Below are 24775 nucleotides of genomic sequence, written 5' to 3' on the forward strand. Positions count from 1 at the left end.
CTTCACAAGTGAAAATCTGCTGCTGAGGGATGCAGGAGAGACACCTCTCCTGTATTTTCTCCCAATATTAAAAATCTCCCAGCCTTTAGAAGCATGACTACCTCTGGATAAAACTGTTGTGTCTAAACAAGGTGCAGGGAAAAAAATAAACTCTTCAGTTCCCTGTCCCTCCCTCAGAGCCCTCTGCCTCCATCGCTTTCCTGTATCAGACCTCAGTTTATGGGGATTTATTGGAAATACCCAACCTCCATTACACATAATTTTCAGTGTCTGCTGTCCGGAGCTGTGGCTCTCAAAGAAGGCAAAGCAGAGATTGTTTTTTAAATATTTCTGTGGTGAAGGAGGCTGAACCAGGTGTTTAAACAGAGACTCCCCCGTGTCATGCAGCAATAATATTCCAGTGAATATTACGTATATTCCAGTAATATTCCAGTAATAGTCCACCAAACGCCAATCTTTCCAAGACCTTTGGAAAGCATGACTTCCTCCCCTCTTGCTCCCCTTGAAATTGTCGTGGTGGGGGTTTTTTTCGCTTCCTTGTGGCATTTCCCTGGGAATTTTGGCTGTGGGTGGTGCAAGGTCGGGGATGGCGGCGGCAGCTCCCCTCACTCCTCCCCTCACTCACTCCCCTCACTACTCCCCCCACTCACTCTCCTCACTCCCCTCACTACTCCCCTCACACTCCCCTCACTCACTCCCCTCACTACTCCCCTCACTCCTCCCCTCACTCCCTCCCTCCCTTCACTCTCCCCTCACCACTCCCCTCACTCTCCTCACTCCCCTCACTCCTCTCACCCACTCCCCTCACCCGCTCCACTCACTCACTCACTCACTCACTCACTCACTCACTCACTCACTCACTCACTCACTCACTCACTCACTCACTCACTCACTCACTCACTCACTCACTCCCCTCACCACTCCCCTCACTCACTCCCCTCACAGCTTTTCCCGCCCTTTTCCCCGTGACAACATCAGCGGCGGGAAGAGCGCCCGGACCCCGCCCCCAGCAGATGATTGGGCGATGGGCGGGTAGATCAGCAGCTGATTGGTTGTGGAGCTGTCAGTCAGCATTAGGCCACGCTCCAATATGTTGCTATGACAACACGACGCTGAGGGGAAGGCCATGGCGGCCCTGCGGGGGAAGCGGGGCCGGTGCTGCTTCAGAGTCGCCTTGATGTGAGGACAGGAAGGTGAGATTCTGCCATTCCTACACGGGGCGGGTGGGCCTGGGGCAGCCGGGGGAGAAAGAGAGGCTCAGGAAGGATCTTGTTCACCATAATTCCCTGACAGGAGCGTGCAGCCAAGTGGGGCTCGGGCTTTGCTCACAGGGAACAAGGGACAGAACAGGAGGAAACAGGCTCAGCTTGTGCCAGAGGTTCAGACTGCACATCGAGCAAATTCCTTCCACAAAAGGGTTGTCCAGCCCTGGCACAGCTGCCCAGGGCAGGGGTGGAGTCCCCATCCCTGCAGGGATTTCAGAGCCCTGTGGATGTGGCACTTGGGGACATGGGACAGGGGTGGCCTTGGCAGTGCTGGGGAACAGTTGGACTTGGTCTTGGAGGTCTTTTCCACGATTCTGTGATTGTGAATCTCAACGGCTTTGCTGAAAAGCTGTGAGTCCTGCAACTTGACAATTAGCAGATGATTTCACAGGTGACTGTCAGCTTTTGGGAATTGCCCACCTCGACCTGTTTTTGCAAAGGGCTAACTATTTTTTAAATAAACTTTAGTGGGAATAAAACAGGTGCTTTACTCTGTGTAACTCACCATGGGATTTTCTCTTGCAGGGTCAGTCTCCAGGGCTTAATGTGGAGTCCCAGATGCTCAGCAAAAACACTCAGCAATGGTAAAACACCTTTAATCCTTCAGAAATGTTGATACCACTTTTTTAAGGAAAATGAGTTCATATCTGAAAGGTTCCTTCCCACAGCTGCAGGACAAAACTGACCTGCCCAAATTAATTTTGTGTGCAAGTATAAACCTAATTCTGATTTTTAGCCTTTTTTGTTCTTGGCTGCAGGCTGTAAAATTTTGTACATCGCATATAAAGCCTCTGAGCATCTTTTATATTTTGAAAGATCAGCTACAGGCTGAATTCTGACCAGGAACCTACAGGTGCTTACAAAATCCACCAGAGACCCTGAGCAAACAAGGAATGGGACTCAGGTGACTGGCTGCAAAATCTGACATAAGCATTTCCCTGAGGAGTGGGCATATGTGAAATATTCCACAAATTCTGTCCAATTAAGGTCTGTGAAAGATGTTTGTCAACATCTCCAACCTCTGTCTGAGGTCAAGTGGTTTCAGTCTGCAAAAACTCTGCCATCAACTGCAGCTTACATTCTTCTTTTTTCCTTCTATTAGAGGGTCTGTGTGTTTTGTGTAGATAATTTGATTTTTTAAAAATATTTCTTTACCTGTTGATATTCTCTCACACCATGGTCCTGGCTGATTCTGAGGATTGTGCCCTTTACTCTGTTCTCCCACCTCAGAGCACAAATGTTTGTGTCTTTTGCACTGAGTGCAAATGAACACAGCCCAAGTTACTTCAGGATTGCATCCTAATGCATTCATTAAAAAAAAAATCAATGGAAAAGAATGTTTGACTTCCATTGTGCACAAACCTTTTTTAGCCAGATAGAATCATAGGGAGACACATTAGCTCAGTCTGATGGCTTTAAAGATTCTCCAGAGGACACAGAGATTTGGTGAAAGTGTGTTAATTCTTGTGAGTCTTTCATAAAATCACCCAAATCCTGGGGTCTGGGTGAGAGGCTCTGAGCTAATGCTGTGAGCCAGGACAAAGATGGAACAGAACAACTGCTCTGGGATGTCTTGGGATCATGGAATCCTGGAATGGTTTGGGCTGGAAGGACCTTAAATCCCATCCAGTGCCACCCCTGCCATGGCAGGGACACCTCCCACTATCCCGGGTTGCTCCAAGCCCTGTCCAGCCTGGCCTTGGCCATCCCAGGGATCCAGGGGCAGCCACAGCTTCTCTGGGAATTCCATCCCAGCCAGCAATTCCTAATTCCCAAGATCCCATCCATCCCTGCCCTCTGGCAGTGGGAAGCCATTCCCTGTGTCCTGTCCCTCCATGCCTTGTCCCCAGTCCCTCTGCAGCTCTCCTGGAGCTCCTTCAGGCCCTGGCAGGAGCTCTGAGCTCTCCCTGCATCCTTCCCTTCTCCAGGGCAACATTCCCAGCTCTCAGTCTCTCAGCCTGGGATCCTCTACCCGGAAGTGAGAGCATAAAGGCCCAAAACTGAGTGGGTTTGTGGTCATTTTCTCTCTGCAGGCAGACAAAGAAACCAAACCCAAGGGCGGCAAAGGCTCCAAAAAGCGTGGAAAGAAGAAAGCCAAAGTGGATCTCTTCGACCCAGCTGTCATGCTCAGTGCTTACTACATCTCTCACAACGCCGCTGCCTTCCTGGAATTCCGGGGTTATCCCTGGCCTGGCTCTCTCAAAAAGAAGGGGAAAAAAGGGAAAACCTAACTTCCTGGTGAAGGCTCTTCTGTGATTAAACTTGCTCTGAGCTCTGCTGTGCTCAGCTCAAATATTTTCCTTAATCACTGCTGTGTCCGAACAAAGACACTTTTATTCCAGCTCGAGCTCAGAGTGACAAATGCAGGGGACACTGTGCCATTGTCATTTCAGCTGGGTCTGTGTGCTGTGAGTGTTGTGCCTTGGGAGGGCTGTGCTGGGCTTGGATTTACTCCCATCACTGCCATTCTTATGGATGGGATGAGTCCCTGAAACCTCCTTGAGCTCAGCAAGTGGAACCCATGGCCAGAGTGACAGTCAGTCATGAGGAGAGGCTGAGGGAGCTGGAAAGGAGCTGAGCCTGGAGCAAAGGGGATCAGAGGGACCTTGTGGCTCTGCACAGCTGCTGCCAGGAGGGGACAGCCGGGGGGTCAGGCTGTGCTCCAGGGAACAGGGACAGCAGGAGAGGGAACAGCCTCAGGCTGGCCAGGGGAGGGGCAGGGTGGACAGCAGCAGGAATTTCCTCATGGAAAAGGTGGTCAAGGCCTTGGAGCTGCCCAGGGAGGTTTGGAGTCCTCATCCCTGCAGGTGTCCAGGGAAGTCCTGGAATTCCACTCAAGGGGACAAGGTGGGCATTGGGCACAGCTTGGACTGGATGATCTCGGAGGGTTTTTCCATCCCTGATGGTTCTGGGAATCTGACTGAAGTCTTGTCAGTGATTCTGTGACACCCAGCAGAGGTGATGCTGAACCTCCACCCCCAGGCTGTCACTTTCTGGGATCATTCTCAGCTTGGACATCCTGGCTGGAGCCCACAAGCTCAGTGTCACAGTTCAGAGCCCTTTTGCTTCCTGCACGGGTGTTTGACAGAGCCATGGGTAAATCATGAAGGACCATCTGTGCATCTCTCCCAGGTCCTTCCACCCCTCCAACTCCCAGGTATCTTTATGTTACAGGTAAGAGTTAATTACAGCATGATCAACCCAATCTGATAAAGGCCTGTAAAGCCTCGTGCTGTTTCTCCAGCCTCAAACTTTCCCTCTATGAGGAGGTTTTAACCAGGGAAAATCATAACTGATGGCATTGCTTGTCAGCCAGCTGCTGTCACTATGTACCCTACTGTGCAAATTCCACTGGATTTGTTTCATCTCTTTGTGGTATAACCCCTTCTAGAAGGCCCCAGGTGTAACTGGTGTTTGAAAATTTTAAAATATGTAGAGTTTATTTTAGAGCAATTTGGTTGCAGGGGAAAACAGCTATATAGCCATTCTAGCTGTTATTTTCTATAGTAATGTGACAATATATAAGCATAAAAATATTACTTAAGAAAATGTGTGAGGGAAAAAAGAGGGAAAGAATATGAGGAGAAAGATCTCACCACTCATCTCTCTCGTGATGAGACCTGGTTGTTGCAATCTCAGTGTCTGTTGGTCGAAGTGACAGTCACAGGGGGGATCTATCAAGTGATGAGGGCAAATCCCAAAGAAGGGGCAGGGGAAATGCATGGAACACAAAATGTCTTGGGTTTATTATATATATATGATATATGATATAATATTAACGTTATTATATGACACTATTATATATTTATAATATAATATTAATATACTATATATTATAGATTATATTCACTCAGGTTCAGGTGGGAATGCCCAGGTTTTCCTCCCCTGGAGCAGGGAGTATCACCCTGGATGATGGAATGTTGTGAGTCAGGGGACACTTTGGGACTCTTTTAACACTTTCTAAGATGTTGCAGCTGATTTTTATGTCAGCACAGTTAGGTCCATCACAGCCCATTATGGCACAGGTGAACACCCTCAGGCCAGGTGTGAATGTCCCGATATTCCCGAATTATCCCAGCTCAGCTCCCTTGAGCAAGGACAAAGCGACAGTACCCTATTCAGACCTGATGAGGGATCCCTTATCAGCCTGTAGCCAAAGCTGGGCTGTGCTCGCCCTCCCCAGCTGGGCAGGTACTTCACACATCGGCAGCTTCCCCTCAATGTTTGAGCCATCAGCACCCCAATACCCCTGCGGATCCATTCTTCTCCCCACACCTGGGATAATTGGACAAATATATCCCCTTTATCTTATCCCAGGTTCAAAATTCCAGTTAGTGTGGCTGTTTGGGGAGGGCTGGGCTCTGGTGGTCACAGATGGACAGCAGATCCTTTGCAGTTTGCAACAGTGGGCAGAAGCCCTTTGATGGTTTTAGCAATATCTAAGGCATGAACCATTTCAGTCTCACACAACATGCCAAGAAAATAATCCCAGAATCGTTGAGGGTGGAAAAGCTCCCATTTGGAAAAGATCACCAAGTCCCACCAGCAACCCAGCACCAGGTTCACCACTAACCCATCTCCTCAGGATGGCCACCTAGGGCGAATTTCCTGTTTCCCTGCTAATTAGCCTGCACTTGGCACACTCTGATGACTCAGGGCTGCGGTTTGCAGCACCAGCTCGTTCTGAGTTGTGCATCTACATCTCCTCGTCTCCTCCTCGCTGCTCGCTCGCCTTCTCTCTTCCCCACCACCCACCAGGAAGTCTCTGGTCACAGCAACTCGCAGCTATTTCCCCCAAGGATCAGCCTTCTGAAGCAAGAGAGATCTTGCAACCTCTGCATTGAGCATCTCGAGCTAAAAAGATTAATTAAACCCCCAAACGATTAGATTTTTGTGTGATATATTTACTAGACAGAGCGTTTAGGGACAGATGTTTCTGAGCACTGAAGTAGGAACTGCTTGATGTGGTTAGGGATGGTTAAAGTGAGCAAGGCCGTTTTTACATCTGTGGTAAATTGCAGCTTTCAAGACTACAAAGCTCCAGTATCCAAAAACTGCTGGAATAAAGAGTGAAATATTATTATATGTTCTCCCTTTAACGAAAAAATCTGATTTCAGCGTGATGCAACTGAACACAGCAGATGGTGACCAGTGAAGTGCAAAGGACAAAGCAGAGGCTTTCTGATGGATCTGAAAAGTTGCCATTCATTTTTTTGACACCAGATGAAAAAAACCCTCCCAACATCCCAAACTGAAAAATGAAACACTTTTTTTTTTTCCCCCTTTTTTCTTTTTTACCTCTCAGCTGAATTTTGCATGTCATTCTGGCTTCCTGGTGGTTAATAAAGACTAAGAGACATCTCTAAAGGAAAGTTTGGGCTTCAAATGGCTCCATTTGCTCAAAAGTGCTGCAGGCTGTGCCATGACTTGTGAGGGACAGCCTGTGGCTCCCGTGGATGTGACTTTACAGCGAGTCCCTTTACAGGGTGACAGCTGCAGCTATTTCTGCTTTCTCCCAACCTGCAAGACTTTCATTCTCTGATGGGCTTTTCTGCCTGCTGGGGGTGCAGGATTTAAACTGAGCTTCTGATGAATAAATCCTGCTCTGCCCAAATGCACAAAGAATTTCGTGAGGGGAAGCTGCAAGCTGGAGATGCCCTTTTTTCTGGCACAGGGAACTTCGTGGTGTTATATGTGTCAGGTCTTGCAGGGAGTTAAATTTTCGTGCTGTTGGGGTTTCCTGTGCTCTGCTGCAACTGTTGGTTAACATTTCCTGCAGGAAGCTGTGTGCCAAAGCCCTGCTGTTAAAAATACAGGAGATGTTGATGTGTGTGTTTGTGGGTGGGGAGAGTCACAGGACTCTGGTGTGATGTGAGTGGTGCAGATATATATAAATACGTGAGGTTTAATAAAAGATATTATTCACCACATTTGGAATTAGGGTGTTCCAAGCTGTCTGTGAGCAGCTTCTTGTTTTTTCCCTTCCCTTCAGCCAGTGTTTCTGGATCTCCTGGCTTCTCCTTCCATGTTATTTCAGCTAAGGAAAAGCACAGTAGATCTCTGGATGTGTCAGAAAGGCTCGAGGAGGAGCAAAGGCTCAAAAAAGGATCCTTTTGTCGCAGTTTTCCTGTGAAGAGCTGCCCTGGCTGTTACTTCCCAGCTCCAGGATAGCTGAGGACTCTTTTCCTCAGAAATGGTATCTCCATAACAAAGAGGCTTCCTATAGAGAAATTTTAAAGAAAAACTTCCTTGCAAGAAGCTTTTTAAATGTTGGCACTAAATAGTGGCAGCAGAAGGAAATAAAATAGTTTTCAGTGGGTTAACTCCTCTCTCCTTTGCTCATTTTTCACTGTCCTGCTGCTGAACAGAAAAACCCCAATTTTACTGTCTTTTTATAAGGCTCTTTCTTCCAAGCTTTCAATATATTTTTTTCTCTCTTTTGCTTTTGTAATTGTCATACAAAGGAGCAGAAGGAATGAAATCTTAGAACCTAAGAGTTGCTATGCAGATACCAGGAGACCTGCAGGTACCAATGTCTCCCAGGTTAAATCCTGGGGTGTTTGTTATATCCTGGTGTGGTATCCACTGTATAATTTAATTATTTTAAAATGAAATAGAGGCCTTTAAAATTACTGTGCTCCTTCTAGGTTATTGCCACATGATTTCAGGAGAAACAACAAAAAGGAGTTTTTGAATTTACTGTTAAATTCTGATATGCTCACAACTAAGCTAAAGTAAACCAAGTGTGAAATCTTCTTTATGCAAAAGCCTGGCTTAGTGTCAGGATTTGTCTTCTAGCTGTAAATGGTGCTAAAAGAGAGAAATGTGTAAGAAAAATGAGGAAAACATTTAATGCAACACATGTCTGCAGTGGATTCCTAGGAATGGCCACAGTCATGTGCCACGAAGGGAGCATTTTGCTCTTTGGTGGAAATTCTTGACCTAAATATTTAAAAGTTCACCTGCATTTACTGCTGAATGTTGGAATGTTGTTGGAATAGCTGATATGGCAAGGATAGGCCAAGTGCTCCTGCAGTCCTAAAGGAAATGTTAGCAGGGAGACAGGAGCACATGGATTATTGAAGAAAGCAAAAATACTTAGAGCTGTTTAGTACAAGCTGAAAATTGCATTTTACTTCAGAGTTGTTATTTTTTTCCTCTCTCAGGGTGATTCAAGTAGGTCATACAACTCTTGGGGGTGCTTTTCCCACATCATTTAACAGGAAGTGCCTGATCTGGGAAGTATGGAGATAATCAGCTTGAAATAAGAGTTTTCTGTGTGATGCAAAGTCAGAACTTACAACACCAATGTTCGAGGTAAAGTTCTATCAGTGAAGCAATTAAGTGACAGTAATTATTGTAGTTGGGGTTTCCCAGAGTTTTCCCAGTGCTGATATGGTCAACACACCTGAAAGAGGCTTTAAATGTGGATTATCTCACCCTGCCTTGCACTGCTGATGGTGCTGGGAGTCTCCCATCCTGGCTTTAAGGGATCCCTCACTGGAGATGGTTGGGGAGGAGTAACTGGGAGTGCTTTGCATGCATAAAATGGAATTATTTTCACCAGAGAGGGGGAGTGGCCTGCTGAGGATAATGATTTCCTGTCTGCAGGGTTTGATTGGGTTGTCTGCAGATTTTATCCAGCCACTAGGACAGTGAAGACCCAGAGAAACAGGTGTCTTCTGGTGGGATGTCCTGGAGCTTTCTAAGCACCAAGCTCTTGGTCTTGTTCCATTTGTACCCATCGGGCTTGGCATGGTGTCACACTCCTCTCAAATGACACAGCCCGAGATGGGGCCTTGGAAGCTTCTGCCACCTGTTGTTTTGCCTCCTGAGATATTTTATCCAGGAAGGACTTCCTGAAAATTGATACAATATTTGGGGAAATACCTGATAATTATAGCCTGTCCTTTGGGGACTCTCCCAGGAGTAGCTCTGTTTTCTTAGAAATCCAACCACTTTCATCAATCCCTCATCCTTTTCCACTGTCTTACTCACGTGCTTTGCACAATTTCTGTTGCCATCACCAGAAAAGCAGACAGCAGAGTAGGAAACATTTCAAACTCTTCTACTGGCAGCTGGTATTTTGCTTTTCTCCCCTAGAACCACAGCTGAGGTCTCACGGAATGCTTCAGCAAGTCTTAAAAGTTCTGCCCAACCTGGCACTGCAAGTTTCCTCAGGAGAGGAGATGGAAGGAGTTGTTTGTGGGATTTCAGGCTGGTAGCTCCCCAGTGTCCCCTGGAGTGTCCCAGGGTCCTTCAGCCCTCAGGTGGCTCCAGGACTGTCCCCATACCTGCACATGGTGGAGCTGTGCTGGCCCTGAGCTCACCTGAACCCACAGCTCACTGCTGCCTTTCACTGATCTGCCATAAAGTGAGGCTTCTTATCTCCCTGTTCCCCTAAAATCCCTTCCTTTCAGCTCTTTAGGGTAAAAAGTGCATTCCTTACACCCTTTAACATTGTCACATATTTTAAACCTGTTATTCTTGTTGCTTTCCTCCCTTCTCCCCACTCCTCCTGTTTCACCAGCACAAGGTGACAATTAACACCTCCAACCTGCAGTTTTCCTCCTCACATGTTGCTAAACCGGGACTCACGGGGTTGATCTTCCCTAAATCTAAATGCCTGCATCAATGCCTGGACTAGTTATCTAGATTCCTAGATATGGGATGGGAATTCCTCTGATTAAATGTGAATTCCTATGGGTTTCCTCTGATTAAATGTGTGCAGGGGCTTAGAGCAGCCCTGGGTGTCTTGTTTAGGTACAGGAACACCAGTGAGATCAATCCCGCTCTCTGATACAGAAGATTTTGCTGAGAAAACAAATTAAAATTTAGCATGGCTACAGAAATGTAAGTTCTTCACGTGGGAAACCAGCATGGCCACGGCTTAGTCTTCAGGAATTTGGGCTAAAGGCCACAGAACGGCATGTGAGAAAAACTGCAAAAACTGTGACTTTGGTGCATTGGACGGCAAGGGTAAAACTGCGTGGGATATTCTCTGTGTCTGAAGGGAAACCACATTGCCTGTGCCTCTGGGGCACCTCAGAGCCCAGAAACACCTCCTGCCCGCAGCCCGGCGGTGTCTCCGAGGCGGGGGAGTGGAGCAGAGCCGCAGGGCTCCGCGGGGAGGAAGCGCTGTCGCCTCGGGCTTATCACTCCCGCCCAGGGGGAGCTCAGCCCTGCTCCTGCTGACAATAACCACGGTCAAGGAGAGCAGACACTCCCCCGGCCGCGGCAACATCGCGGGGACAACACATCCCAGACATCCAGCTCGGGGTAATCAGTGCTCAGCACCTGCTCAGGGCGTTTGTTTCCCTAAGAAAAGCGGGCTGGACACGAAGCTGTATCTCCCAGAGAGTGGAATTGTAGCCCCGTGTGGAAGTCACTGCAGCAGCATGGTGTTTGGGAGCTCCGTGTGCTGCAGCTGTGTGAGGATGACATTTCAAACTCGGCTGGTGTGAGGAGGTGTCACCCTGGGGCTCCCAGGCTGGGCAGAGCCCTGCCAGCTCTGTCCCACACTTGGGGACAGGGATTATCAGGTGTTCCTGCACCACTGAGTCAGGCAACCCCTGTCCTAAAAACCGACTGGAAAAGTCCTCCCCGATGTGAAAACAAGCTCCAGGTGACATGTGGGGATGGGAGGGGACAGCCTTCCTTGCCAGCAAGCTCCCACCTCACTTCTCCCTTCCTTAGTCTGATCTTTGTCTCCCCATTAATTGCCTTTGCCATAAAATCCGCTGCTTTTTGCATGCTTAGCTGCAGGGAATGTTGAGTCCAGCACTGCTGTCTGTAATTTCCAGATACTCTGGGAACTGGCAGAACAGAAATAATTAATGACTTGTTAGGGAAAGGCAAACCCAAAACCCACAGTGCTCTTGGTCATTGGTGCTGCAGAATGGGAACTCCAAGTTCCTGTCCCCAAGTCACATCACTGAATGTGTTGCTGCACATTCTGACTTCATTTTGCTGTAAAATCACACACCAAACAAGGGGCTTTTGGGACAGCCTTGGAGCATCCAGACCAGAGCTTCAACACAGGCAGCAAAGCCCTAAAATCATGTATTACAGCCCAAGAAAACAGATATGAATTAAAATTAACTGTTCACTACCTGATTGCTTCCTTAGTTGGGGTTTTAACTGGTGCAGACTCAAGTGTGAGCTGGTTCTGGGGGTGAGGTCAAAGAATAATCAAAAAGGGTAAACTCTGCTGTTGGAGTTATGACATCCTAACCCAGAGAAGCCACACTGGGAACTCTTGTTCAGAGATGACACTGAACCTGAAACAGAGACAAAGGTTCTGACAATCAGGGAAACAACCCAAATATATTGAGTAAGGAGAAGTTTGTAGAACTGTAATTTTATGGGGTCTGCAAGAGGGGGATTTTCGATTAGGGCTTGGAGTGCCAGGACATAGGGAATGGCTTCCCACTGCCAGAGGACAGGGATAGATGGGATTCTGGGAAGGAATTCCTGGCTGGGAGGGTGGGGAAGCCCCAGGATAGAATTCCCAGAGCAGCCCTTGGATTCCTGGAAGTGTCCAAGGCCAGGCTGGATGGGGCTTGGAGCACCCTGAGGTAGTGGAAGGTGTCCCTGCCTGTGGTAGACATTTGGAACTACATAATCCTTAAATTCCTCTCCAAGCAAACCCATTCCATGATTGTGTAATTTGTCTGTGATTTTCCCTTCCCTGACCCCAGGATGTGGACATTTAAACCTTTCCCTTCAGTGCATCATTGCTCCCCCCCTGTCTTTCCCTGGACACTGAACTGGGCATTTCCTGACCACAGCATTCCCATGGGTTTGCAGGGTTTCCTCCTTTGCTTCTGCTGGCCACATTTGCACATTCCTTCTGCACATTTTCACTCCCAATGGGTGTTTTCCCAACCTTTTCACATAGGATTATGGCCCAGGATCTCCAGGAGAACCCAGGGATTGCATGCTGGTGCTCAGTTTTCCAAAGAGAAAGGGTTATTTTGCTCCCACTGGGAAGTGATGCCTCTCTGGATCTTTTCCAGTCCATCCCAAATGAATTTTCACGCTGTTCTTTGCTGCTGGGTGCCCTCTGCTCTTCACAGAGGAGGGGAAAAACCCAAAAATCCACATGTGCCAGCACTCAACAGCCACTGACCAAGGGATGCTGGGCACTTTGACAATCCCATGGTTGGATCAGCCCATCCCAAACCCATCATGTGGCCCTGGAAATCTGCAGCTGGATGGGACTGCAGGACATCCCAACACCCATCCTGCTCCCCAGGGCAGGAGCAGCTCCACCTGCAGCATTCCTGAGCCCTGCTTGGTCCAACCTGCTCTCCAAACCTCCAACCCCAGTGTCACAAGGCCCTTCCAGAACTGTCACATCCTCCCCCTGGGGGATTTCTCTCACCTCAATCCACCTTTCTCCAGGACCTTCCTCCTGTGGAGATGCCAGGATATGCCAGGTGGTTGATTTAAAGAATTTTTGACCTGCCAAACATCCAGCTCAGAGCATGGAATAAATACAAATGGTCTCTCCATGAAGGGAGATCCCTGAAAATATTTTGCTTTTCTGGCTGTTCTTCTCCAGCTTCTGGGAATTCTTCTCATGCCTGTTCCTGTTTTGTTTCCCATGTTATTCCTAAGGAAAAACAAATCCAACAGGTTCAGTGCATAAGACATCAAGTTCCACCTCAAGACTGAAAAACCCCACAGATTTACACCCATTTTGGTTAGTTCCCTTTCCTCTTTCCCCCTCTGTGTTTTAAATCGTTCTCCTTTATTTTTCAGCTCCCTAAAGCATGCAATTGTTTGCATTGGAAAAGAGCTTTAATATCATAAAGTCCCACTGACCACCCTGGGACAGTAAGGGGTGAACTGTGAATTACACATAAAATGGAAACAACTTCATTTTTAACTGGATTTTACCATAAAAAATGGGGAAAAAAATTCCATTTTTTAACTGGATTTCCCCCCCAAAAAATGGGGAATAACATGATTTAAACTGGATTTTTTTTTCACAACAACACAGGAAAAAAATTAATTTCAAACTAGATTTTATGGACACAAAAAGGTAAAAATTTTATTTTCTCGCAAAAATGGGGGGGGGGAAAGGAAAATATTTATATTTTAAACTGGATTTTTAAAAAGTAAACATTTCCATTTTGGACTGGATTTTCCCCACTATTTCAATTTTAAAATTGATTTTTTTCTGCCAAAAAAAAAAAGAAAAAAAAGAGAAAAATATATTTTAAACTAGTTTTCCCCCACAAAAATTGGCAAAAATATAAAAGGTCTATTTTAAACAGATTTTTTCAACATTTCTATTAAACATGCATTTCCCCTGAATTTCCATTGCAAACTGGATTTTCCCAACAAAAATAAAATCTATTTTAAACCGATTTTTCCGCAATTCCCGTTTCCAACCGATTTCCCGCAACTTCCATTTTAAACTGGATTCTCCCACCAAAAAATGGCCAAAAAAATCTATTTTAAACCGATTTTTCCGCAATTCCCGTTGTAAACCGATTTCCCGCAAGTTCCATTTTAAACTGGCTTTTCCTACCAAAAAACAGTCCCAAAAATCTATTTTACACCTCTTTTCCCTCGATTTCCCCCTCAAATCGTGTTTTTGCGATGCTCGAGGCCCCTCAGCCCTCAGGGAACAGCCGCGACCTTCCCAACATGGCGCCGCCCCTCAGCTGCCTGAGGCGGGAAAGGTCACGACCGTCCCAACATGGCGCCGCCCCTCAGCCCCCTCCGCGCGCCCCCCGCGCCCTCCCCAACATGGCCGCCGCCGCCTCCCTCGCCCTCCCCAAGATGGCGGCGGCGCGGCGCTATGACGCCATACGTCCCGCTCCCCCCCTCTCGCTGTCCCCGGCCTCCTCCGCCGCCGCCGCCGCCGCCGGTCCCCGCCTCCCGCGCTCGCCACCGCGGCGGCCGAGGGCGACCCGCGCCGCCGCCCCGCTCTCCCCCCGCCCGCCGCCCGCCCTCCGCCCGCCGCGGCCCCGCGGCGCGGGCCCGCCGCAGCGCAGCCGCTCTGAGGTGAGCGTCCTACCGCGCAATCTCCTCCAGCCCCGGCGCAGCCGCACCAACGCGGGGCCCCCGCCGCCCGCACCCGCTCCCCCGGCGGCCCGACCGCCCGGCCGCTCGGAGCGCGGGCAGCGCGGGGCAGGGCGGCCCGGGGGCGCGGCGGGGCCGGGGGGCAGCGGGCCGGGGCACGGCTCGGGGCGGCGGGAGCGGGGCGGCCCGGCAGCGGCGGAGCTCGGCCCGGCCCGGCCCGGCCCCGGGAACTTGGGCCGCGGGCAGCGGCGGGGCTTCGCGCTTCGCCTTTTCCTGCTCTTCTCGGGTCCCTGCTTTCGTGCTTTTAGCCCTCACACCGCCTTGTTTTTTCTCCTTTAGCCTTCCTTTTTTTTTTTCCCTTCACCCCCCTTTTTTTTCCCCTCACCCCCCTTTTTTTCCCTCACCCCCTTTTTTTGCTTCACCTCCTTTCTCTTCCCCCCTCACCCCCTCTTTTTTGCCTTCACCCTCATTTTTTTCCTCTTCACTCCCTCTTTTTTTCCCCCTTCACCCTCTCTTTTTTTTCCTTTCACCCCCATTTTTTTTCCCTTCACCCCCCTTCCCACCCACCCAAAATCAATTAGGTTGGAGAAGGCCTCAGAGATAACTGAGCCCACCCTTTATGAAGTTCCTCTACATTCCCACTTTATCCCTGGTGGGTTTTTTTTTCCTTCACCCCCTGTTTTTTTCCCCTCACATCACTCTTTTTTCCCCAGAATCACAGAACACATTAGGTTGAAAAAGATCTCTGAGACCGTTAATGAAGCTCATCTTCATTCTCAATTTTCCCCCCTTTTTTCCCCTTCACATCCTTTTTCCCTCAGAATCACAGAACAGATTAGGTTGAAAAAGCCCTCTGAAGCTCCCCTTCATTCTCCTTTTTCCCCCTTTTTTTCCCCTTCATTCTCAATTTTCCCCCCTTTTTTCCCCTTCATCACCCATTTCTATCCCCCTTTCCTCCTCCTCTTTATTTTTCCTCACAATTTGCACATATCTATTTCCTCCCAGTGTACAGGAGGTGGGGATTGAGTTGAAACGTGTTAATCACTCACCTCCCCCCATTAATATACCCAAAAAAAGGGTGTAAATTGCCTATTAAAAGGGGTGTAGTTGGGTATATATTAATATACCTAAAAAGGGTTTTAAAACATCTTGCTGGGGACAGACCTCGCTGTGACTGAGGTGCTCAGGACCTTTTGAGTGTAAATAATAATTAAGGGACAGAAATAATTCACCTCAAGACTCTTCCTACATTTGAGGTTGCTGAGTCTCCAGCTGCAGATGATTTTCATGGCGTGGGGAGATGTTTTCTCTCAACTTTGGGAACTCTGCTTTGTACTTTTAATTTTTTTTTTTTCTCCACTCAACTGTTACTTGCAGAATTTGGGATTTTTACCTTAGGCAGGGCCTGGCTGTTGTGGTTTTGTCTCTAAGCCTTGCTGCTCTCCAGGCACAGTTTTAGATCCTCTTCCCACATCCTGAGAGGATTCCCAGTGTGAACTCGTGTTCATCCTCACTTTGCTTCATTCTCTGCTTCATCCACACCACAGTTGCTCCTTTTAAAACCCTCTCACACTGAACTTGTAGTGCCCAAATATTGTGGAAATAGATGATAGAATTGTTCATCTTAACTGAAATTTTCGTGCTGGTGGTAAAACTGGAAGCGGTGATTTTTTTTTTTAAATTGTTTTTTTTCTCGTTGAGGTTGAAAGAGGAAGTGGATGGTGATGGCACCTGTGGAAGGCTGAGGATTGTAGCCACAGGGTTTTAATCTTTCAAATCCATCCCTGGAAGTGTCCAAGGCCAGGATGGACAGGGCTTGGGGCAGCCTGGGATAGTGGGAGATGTTCCCAGGGGGTGGGAATGGAATGGGATTTAAAGTCCCTTCCAACCCAAACCATTCCATGACTCCATGAAGTGTTACAGTGTGGTGTTCAGTCAAATCCTCTCATATTCCTCTGTACTTTCTGCATGTGTTTGGGGGTTTTTTTGGAGTATCTCAGGTGGTTTTCTTGGCGTTTTATTGCATCCCAGTTGTTTTCCAGCAGCCTCACATCATTTTTGTGAGGTTTTGCCATGACCTCTTGTTCACAAGCCATAAAAACAGCGAGCTGGGAGCTCTCAGCTTCATCTCCTGTGGGTTTTGTTGAGCTCTTGGAGATCTTTAGGATTTAGAAAGTGTGTGATGTGATGGAGGTAGCTTGGCCAGGACAGCAAACATCCCATTCCAGAGATAAATTAAACCATCCTGGAAAACCCAGCTCTGCCAGTGAGAATTCTTGGTGAGGGCTGGAGGTTGCTCCTCTGTGTGGCTCCATCAGGAAAACACACGGGAAAACTTGTGGGATTCATCTCTGGAGACTCCCCAGGGAAGTGGCTGAGTTCCCATCCCTGGAATTTCTCAAAATTTCTCAAAGTTTCTGGCTGTGGCACTTGAGGCTGTGAATGAGTGGTGCTGAGCTGATGGTTGAACTCGATGGTCTTGGGGGTTTTCTTTCCAACTTTAATTCAATGATTCCATGAGCAAGAGCCACTTTGCTCCTGAGAGAGGCTGACCACGGTGGGGTTTTTCCTGTCAGTTGTCTGGAATTCCCTGGCCAGCTGCTCTGATGTCCACAGGTGTTCTGGCCTGAGGAATTCTTCACATGTTGGGATTTCACAACTTCTGTGTGACTCAGGAGCCTGAATCACCTTTCCTCAGCCTTAAAACGGGCAGTTTCACTGCTGGCAAGCTCAGGACTGGAATTATTAATATTTCAACCTTGGAAGGGAAAGCAAGGAACCCCAGGAGATTGCAGGAGCCCAGACTGGGAGCACTGGGAGTGTTTGTGTCCATCTCCCTTCTAAACTGGTCATCTGCCTCATGCACAAGCTCTGGGAATATTTCCATTGCTTTTCCAAAGGAGGGAGATTTCCACTCAGTCTCTGTCTCTGGAAGGCTTTGGGAATTCACTATTTTTTACGCATTGCCCTCCTCTGATCTAGGAAAGTGTCCTCCAGGAGGGCAGCAGGGCACAGGGAGCTCTGCCGTGCTCCTGTATCCCTTTTACCAAGGGAATTTAATCCAGACTTCCCCACAGAGGAACACTTTGTGCTGTCAGTAGGAATGGTGGGGTTGTGTTGATGATTTTCAGTGCAGGCAGTTCTGTGAAATTCAGCCTTGGACTTTATCTTCCTTGTGCCACTTCTGAAGTTGATCCATGGGAAAAAAACACAAAACCAACACAGCTCAGATATTTTGTGTTACCCATCACCCAGTGCTTGAGATATTTAATAAAATCATTTCAAACTGCTTTTTTTGGGGGGGTTTAAAAGAACTTCTGCTGCACAGTGGGGATTTTACTTGCACTGCCCCAATCCATTTATCACTTATTTTAGTGAATGAATTTGTCTGCTCTTGTGAATCTCTTCATCAGCTCGCTTTGCCCTCGAATCCAAACCAGGTAGATAAATGCTGGCAAACCCCCTCTGGTTTCCAGCTATTTCAGATTAAAAACTCTGAACATCCCTGGTGTCTTTTATCTCCTGAAAATGAAGCCTTCACCAGAAATTCTCACCACTTCCTAAAGGCTGTAATGGAGTGTGGGAAAGGTTTTAAGGGTTGTGCAGGGCTTTGTATCAGGGGTGGAGGAACCTTTTACCTGTCCAGGCTAAACCTGAACCATCCAGGACTTTTCCCATCAGGGGAAATTCAGCTTCATTCTGTATCCACTGCAATTGCAATGGGGTTCAATATTTGTGCTTTCCCCAATTTTGGTCCTGTTGCTTTTCATTTTTCCCAGAAACCAGTGGGTTTGAGGAGCTGAGAGGCACTGAGAGGCTGCCTGAGGAATCAAGGCTGTGCTCCTGCTTTTTTTGGAGCTCAGGCTGTGTTCCAGTTTCATGGGGAGCACTCTGAGGCCGCTCTGGGTTTGTTGTGGATGAGTTCCTTGCCAGACTCTGAGGAGAAGTCCAAGAGGGAATCCCTTCCCTTGCCAGATGGATCCCAGGGAGCTGCAGGCTGTGTTTGGTGGAGCTCACAGCTCATCCTGATGTACGGTGACATTTTGGTGTCAATGAAATTCCATCTTGGTTTTTTTTCATCTTGGAAAAAAGATTTAGATGCACAAAAACCTTTAGGATGCTGAGGATGGGAGGTGTGTTCAATGAAATTCCATCTTGGTTTTTTTCCTGGAAAAAAGATGTTGCACAAAAACCCTTAGGATGGAAGGTGTGTTCAATGAGATTCCATCTTGGTTTTTTTTCCTCCTGGAAAAAAGATGTAGCTGCACAAAAACCCTCTAGGATGCTGAGGATGGAAGGTGTGTTCAATGAAATTCCATCTTGTTTTTTGACTCCTGGAAAAACGATGTAGATGTACAAAAATCTTTAGGATGCTGAGAATAGAAGGTGTGTTCAGTGAAATTCCATCTTGGCTTTTTTTCCTCCTGGAAAAAAGATTTAGCTGCACAAAAACCTTTAGGATGCTGAGGATGGAAGGTGTGTTCAGTGAAATTCCATTTTGGTTTTTTTTTTCTGGAAAAAAGATGTAGCTGCACAAAACCCCTTAGTTTGCTGAAGATGGAAGGTGTTTTCCATCTCAGTAGGATTTGGAAGTCCATTGCCTCTTTTCATTCCTTTTTTCCCACCTTTTCTCAGGGACTGTGCTGCTTTTGCTGGGGAGCAGAGCCTGGTTTTGTGCTGGAGGATGGCAGCAGGTGTCTCCTTGCTCTAGAGCACTGTTTTTGTTGGATGTTGGCAACTCTCAGCCCCTGCAGGGCAGATGTGTGAATTATTTTACCTGTGCTGCCTATCAATAATGAATGGCTTGCTCAGATCCTACAGACTGGCAGCAACTCAAAGGCAAACCCAACTTTTTCAGCCCTACAGAATTCATCTGACCTCAAATCCACGAGGAAAAAACCCATGGAAGGATATTTTCACTATCAGACCACGTTTGCTTGTAGTGAGTGTGACCAAGTAAGCCAGAAGTAACCAAGTCCCTCCCCCTGTTTATTACATAACCATCTAATTAAAGGAATCAAACAGGGATGACTTCCAGCCTTGAAAAACTTCCCCGTAGTCTGGGGAAGTCAAAAAATACTTGCAAGACCACAGCCCAGAGTGGCCATGTTTTATTCATGCTGAGAAATGCTGTGTAAATGAAGAAGTTTATTTTTGGTGGCAGCCATTCGAGCCTCCTGCTGCTCCTGCAGCCTCTTCCTTGGGCACCAGGAAAATCCTTTAACTCCCCATTTCCCTTGGGAAGGAGAAGGGATTTAAATTGTGCTGCTCCCTTCCTTCTCTAGAAGGAGCTGAGGAATTCAAAGCTCTTCTCGTGGCTGCTTTGGGTTGAAAGTTGGGTTATTTTTGGGCTTATCAATTCTGTATTTGGGTTGAAAGTTGGGTTATTTTCAGGCTTACAAATTCTGTATTTGGGTTGAAAGTTGTGTTATTTTCAGGCTTACAAATTCTGCATTTTGGTTGAAAGTTGTGTTATTTTCAGGCTTATCAATTCTGCATTTGGGTTGAAAGTTGGGCTATTCTTTTCAGGTTATCAATTCTGCATTTGGGTTGAAAGTTGGGTTGTTTTCAGGCTTATCAATTCTGCATTTGGGTTGAAAGTTGGGTTATTATTTTCAGACTTACCAATGCTGCATTTGGGTTGAAAGTTGGGTTATTATTTTCAGACTTACCAATGCTGCATTTGGGTTGAAAGTTGGGCTATTCTTTTCAGGTTATCAATTCTGCATTTGGGTTGAAAGTTGGGTGATTTTCAGGTTATCAATTGTGCATTTGGGTTGAAAGTTGGGTTATTATTTTCAGGTTATCAATTCTGCATCATGAGCATTCCCAGTGATTTGGAGGTAAATCAGTAAATTTGGTCTCTTGCTCCAGAAGGGAACGGTGAATTTCCCTGGGAATGGTTGGAATATTTCAGCCCTGCTAATCAGAAGCATGTGTAGATGGAGGTGGTGGTGGAGAGATGTGAAAGACATCTGAAGTACAAAATGTAGCAGCAAATAAAAATTCACAGTCCGTTCTCAGCGTTTCAAGGGCGGGGCTGTTGCAGGAGCTGGAAAAACCTGGAATTCCCGCAGGATTTGCATGCCATGCTGGGAGCAGGAAAAGCCCCACTCGAGCCCAGGTGGGTCAGGGCTGGAATTCCCAGGAATTCCAGGAGGGCTCAGTTTTGGGTTCAGTGAGTTTGCAGTGTCCACTCTGCCCGTGTGGGAGGCAGTTGGGGACAGGGAGGGACACGGAGAGCACCCTGCTCAACAGGCTGGGTCAGTGTGGAGAGGGAAATGTGGGAAGCTGCATTTAAACCCAGCCTGGAGGTGCTTTAGACCTGCAAGACTCGCAGGCAGATCTCTTTGGTGTAGCTTGGCTGGAAATGCACTTTATTTTCCTCCAGAAAATGCAAATTTTTGTGGTGTGGAATGTGTAGCTGAGAGTGTGACACTGGATTTCCTCACGTGCCTGGTGTGCTGTTTGCACAGGTGACAATTTCAATTGCACAGGTGACAGTTTCCCTTGATGATTCCCATCGAATCAGCATGGAATTGTGGAATGCTTTGGGTTGGCAGGACCTTAAAGCTCATCTCATGCCATGAGCAGGAACACCTTCTCTATCCCAGGCTGCTCCAAGCCCTGTCCAGCCTGGCCTTGGCCATCCCAGGGATCCAGGGGCAGCCACAGCTTCTCTGGGAATTCCATCCCAGCCAGGAATTCCTAATTCCCAAGATCCCATCCATCCCTGCCCTCTGGCAGTGGGAAGCCATTCCCTGTGTCCTGTCCCTCCATGCCTTGTCCCCAGTCCCTCTGCAGCTCTCCTGGAGCTCCTTCAGGCCTGGCAGGAGCTCTGAGCTCTCCCTGCATCCTTCCCTTCTCCAGGGCAACATTCCCAGCTCTCCCAGCCTGGCTCCAGAGCAGCTCCAGCCCTGCAGCAGCTCTGAGGCTTCCTCTCTCCAGCAGCTCCATATCTTTATGCTCATTAGCTCCCAGTGGATTTTTCTTGGGAATTTTTCCTCCTCAAGTGCATCTTTGCAGGGCAGTCCAGCAGATGCATTCTTGAACCACTTGAGCATCAAGAAGGGGTGGCTAGACTGCCGTTTTGGGTGGAAGTTTGATAATTAGGTGTGGTTAGGACTGCATTGTGTGTTTTTATCATGTGCTGATCTTGTCGAGTTAATGCCATGTGAGGACCAAGTCCTTGAGGTGATCCATCATGATTTTGGGCACCACAATACAAAAAAAGGTGCAAAGCTGTTAGAGAGTGTCCAAAGGAGTGTCACAGGGATGAGGAGAGGGCTGGAGGACCACAGGAGGAGCAGATGAGGGGCTTTGGGTTTTTTATCCTGGAGGAGATTGAGGGGAGAGTCAGTGAGGGCTGCAGCTTCCTGAGGAGGGAATCAGCTCTGATCTCTGCTCGGTGTGAGCAGGGAGATCCGAGGGAATGGTGTGAAAGTGTGTCAGGGAGGGCCAGATTGGATATCAGGGAAAGGTTCTTCCCCCAGAGGGTGTCAGCCACTGCCCAGGCTCCCCAGGCAATGGGCACAGCTCCAGAGCTCCAGGAGAGTTTGGACAGCACTGCCAGGGGTGCACAGGGTGGGATTTGGGATGTCTGTGCCTGGCCAGAGGTGGATCCATGATCCCTGTGGGATTTGGGATGTCTGTGCAGGACCAGAGGTAGATCCATGATCCCTGTGGGATTTGGGATGTCTGTGCAGGACCAGAGGTAGATCCATGATCCCTGTGGGATTTGGGATGTCTGTGCCTGGCCAGAGGTGGATCCATGATCCCTGTGGGATTTGGGATGTCTGTGCAGGACCAGAGGTAGATCCATGATCCCTGTGGGATTTGGGGTGTCTGTGCAGGGCTAGAGCTGGATCCATGATCCCTGTGGGATTTGGGGTGTCTGTGCATGGCCAGAGGTGGATCCATGATCCCTGTGGGATTTGGGATGTCTGTGCCTGGCCAGAGCTGGATCCATGATCCCTGTGGATCCTTTCCAATTGAGGATATTCCATGATGTAGCTGAGCCTGGGCAGAGCTCATCCATGCAGGACATGTGGTGACAATTCATACCCAGAGCCTCGTGGGGACGAAGCCACAGCGTCTCCCATCACCCTGAAACCTTTCTGTGCAACTCCCATTCTCCTTTCCCGTTCTGTCCAGCAGAACCACTAATCCTCTCCCTCCAGAAAAGAGGATTAAAACTGGGAACATTTGCACCTTCAAGCAGCCAGGGAGGGTTGTGCTCCGTCTTTTCCAGCAGTAATCCCACCAGGCCAGGCGTGCTGTCAGCCAGCAGCAGTTCTGCTCATTGGGTTAGTTAGGAATTCTTAAAAGACCTCTTCTGCCTGTTAATTAAAAAAGCTGAATTGACTAATGATGAGTAACTCGCTCTGCGCTGTTAAAATGACTCCTGGGTTCTGCAGGTCTGAGGAAAATAGGTTAAAATTGGGATTCCTGTGTGGTTCTTTCAATAAAATGCAAGAATGTGTAAGGTGACAGAGAGTTACCTCGGAGAATGCATTTATCATGTGCTCTGTATCCTAAACACATCCTGCAAAGCAATTTTAGAGAAGAATTCTAGAAAGAACTTTAGAATTCTAGACAGAATTTTAGAATTCTGGCCTGGGTGTTACTGGTGGATACTGGCAGGGGAGAATCACCCCAAATGCTTCCTGTGGAACCTGCAGAGCCCGAGGGAAACACGGGAATGCTAAATGAGAATTCCATCCCGTGGTTTGGGTTCTGGGCTGAGGTTTCACTGCCAGCTTTGGGTTACACTCAGCTGATGTTCTGCTTGTCCTTCCCGTGGGTGTCAGAATCTAAATGTGCCCTTTGTTCCTTGGGGTCTTCCTGGGGAAGATTCCACTGGGATATTATTGATTCCACTTGGATATTAGTGATTCCACTTGAATATTAGTGATTCCACTGGGATATTATTGATTCCACTGGGATATTATTGATTCCACTGGGATATTATTTATTTCATTGGGATATTATTGATTCCACTGGGAATACACTTGAATATTATTGATCCCACTGGGATATTATTGATCCCACTGGGATATTATTGATCCCACTGGGATATTATTGATCCCACTTGGATATTATTGGTTCCACTGGGATATTATTTATTCCATTGGGATATTATTGATTCCACTGGGATATTATTTATTCCACTTGGATATTAGTGATTCCACTGGGATATTATTGATTCCACTGGGATATTATTTATTTCATTGGGATATTATTGATTCCACTGGGATATTATTGATCCCACTGGGATATTATTGATTCCACTGGGATATTATTGGTTCCACTTGGATATTATTGGTTCCCCCAGGATATTATTGGTTCCACTGGGATATTATTGATTCCACTGGGATATTATTGATTCCACTTGGATATTATTGATTCCACTGGGATATTATTGATTCCACTGGGATATTATTGATTCCACTGGGATATTATTGATTCCACTGGGATATTATTTATTCCATTGGGATATTATTGATTCCTCTGGGATATTATTGATGCCACTTGGATATTATTGGTTCCCCCAGGATATTATTGGTTCCACTGGGATATTATTGATTCCACTGGGATATTTTTTTTTGGTGCCAGAGTTTGAGGAGAGTCTTCAACAGGACTCAAGAATCCACCTCATCCTTGTGTTCACCCCGTGCCTTCCTGCTGGTATTTGGTGCTAAAAATGTGAAATTAAGCTGTGAAAAGGACCCGTTGCAAATCCCATTGTCCGTGATGTGTCCTCTCACATCACCCTGCGGCAGCTCTCAGCAGCAAATAGGAGGTTTTATTCTAATAAATACCTGTGAAATCCCATTTGTTTCTTTTCCAGACCTGCCACATGTGAGTTTTTTTCCCGCAGGGGGATTTCTTTGCTCTTTGATGTGAGATTGTGACAAAGAGAGCGCGTTCATAGGAAGAATTTTGGTTTTGTTTGTTAGAATCCATTTGATTTTTTTGGCTTTTCACGTTGACACCGGGAGAGTTGGGGTTTGGTTTTTTTCCCCATCCTAATTAAAAGGATCATTTCACTAATGTTATGCCACAGGAGGACGCTGTGGAACGAGAGCTGGCTGCTGTTGTTCCTCTCGGGCAAAATGAGATTTTAACTTCCATCCTGATAGCAGAGGAGTGTCTTATCTCACTTTGTTCCTGATATCAGTTGTGCTGATGGCTCCAGTCCTGGAAAAGTCATTCCCATCCAAAACCTTGCACAGCTTCCAGAGGGCAGGTGTTTCACTGGAAAAAAAAAGCTGTTTTTTTATCAGGTTGAGATATGGGCCTCAAAATTCTCTTTATGAATAAGGGAGGATTTTTTTTTCTGTGGAAAATAGGATTTTTGGGGACTTAAATGTGCATTTTGAATGAGTTGTGGTAGTAACTGAGATAATAATCGAGCTTATCCTGGTGAATGGTGTTGTTTGCTTATCAAACCTGCACTGGTAATTCCCTCC

At 47.3% G+C, this 24775-nt stretch overlaps 2 protein-coding genes and 1 long non-coding RNA gene across 10 annotated transcripts in view; 2 read left to right on the top strand and 1 right to left on the bottom strand.

The window, feature by feature from the left end:
* Positions 1–1037: 1037 nt before the first annotated feature.
* On the top strand, positions 1038–3570 carry SMKR1 (small lysine rich protein 1). The gene is made up of 3 exons (XM_085081460.1): positions 1038–1193; positions 1791–1849; positions 3299–3570. Exons 2-3 carry the CDS (start codon positions 1847–1849, stop codon positions 3494–3496), a joined length of 201 nt encoding a protein of 66 aa, XP_084937586.1. The 5' UTR covers positions 1038–1193; positions 1791–1846; the 3' UTR covers positions 3497–3570.
* A 7784-nt stretch (positions 3571–11354) lies between these two features.
* On the bottom strand, positions 11355–13950 carry LOC146443024 (uncharacterized). Its single transcript, XR_014856309.1, has 3 exons — positions 13838–13950; positions 12652–12882; positions 11355–11545 (listed from the first exon to the last, which is right to left on the bottom strand). It is a non-coding gene; the product is annotated as an uncharacterized LOC146443024 (long non-coding RNA).
* A 164-nt stretch (positions 13951–14114) lies between these two features.
* Positions 14115–24775, top strand: part of NRF1 (nuclear respiratory factor 1) — a 59471-nt gene continuing 48810 nt past the window's right edge. For 3 of the 8 annotated variants that reach the window (XM_085081387.1, XM_085081396.1, XM_085081413.1), the window contains exon 1: positions 14117–14285. The gene's annotated coding sequence lies outside the window, so the exon portion shown is untranslated. Of the gene's footprint in view, positions 14286–24775 lie in introns of all 8 variants that reach the window. The other 5 variants (XM_085081370.1, XM_085081379.1, XM_085081405.1 and 2 more) reach the window with 4 other exon arrangements.

Source organism: Lichenostomus cassidix, chromosome 1Aa (assembly GCF_008360975.1).
Source record: "Lichenostomus cassidix isolate B80296 chromosome 1Aa, HeHo_3.0, whole genome shotgun sequence".
NCBI lineage: Eukaryota > Metazoa > Chordata > Aves > Passeriformes > Meliphagidae > Lichenostomus > Lichenostomus cassidix.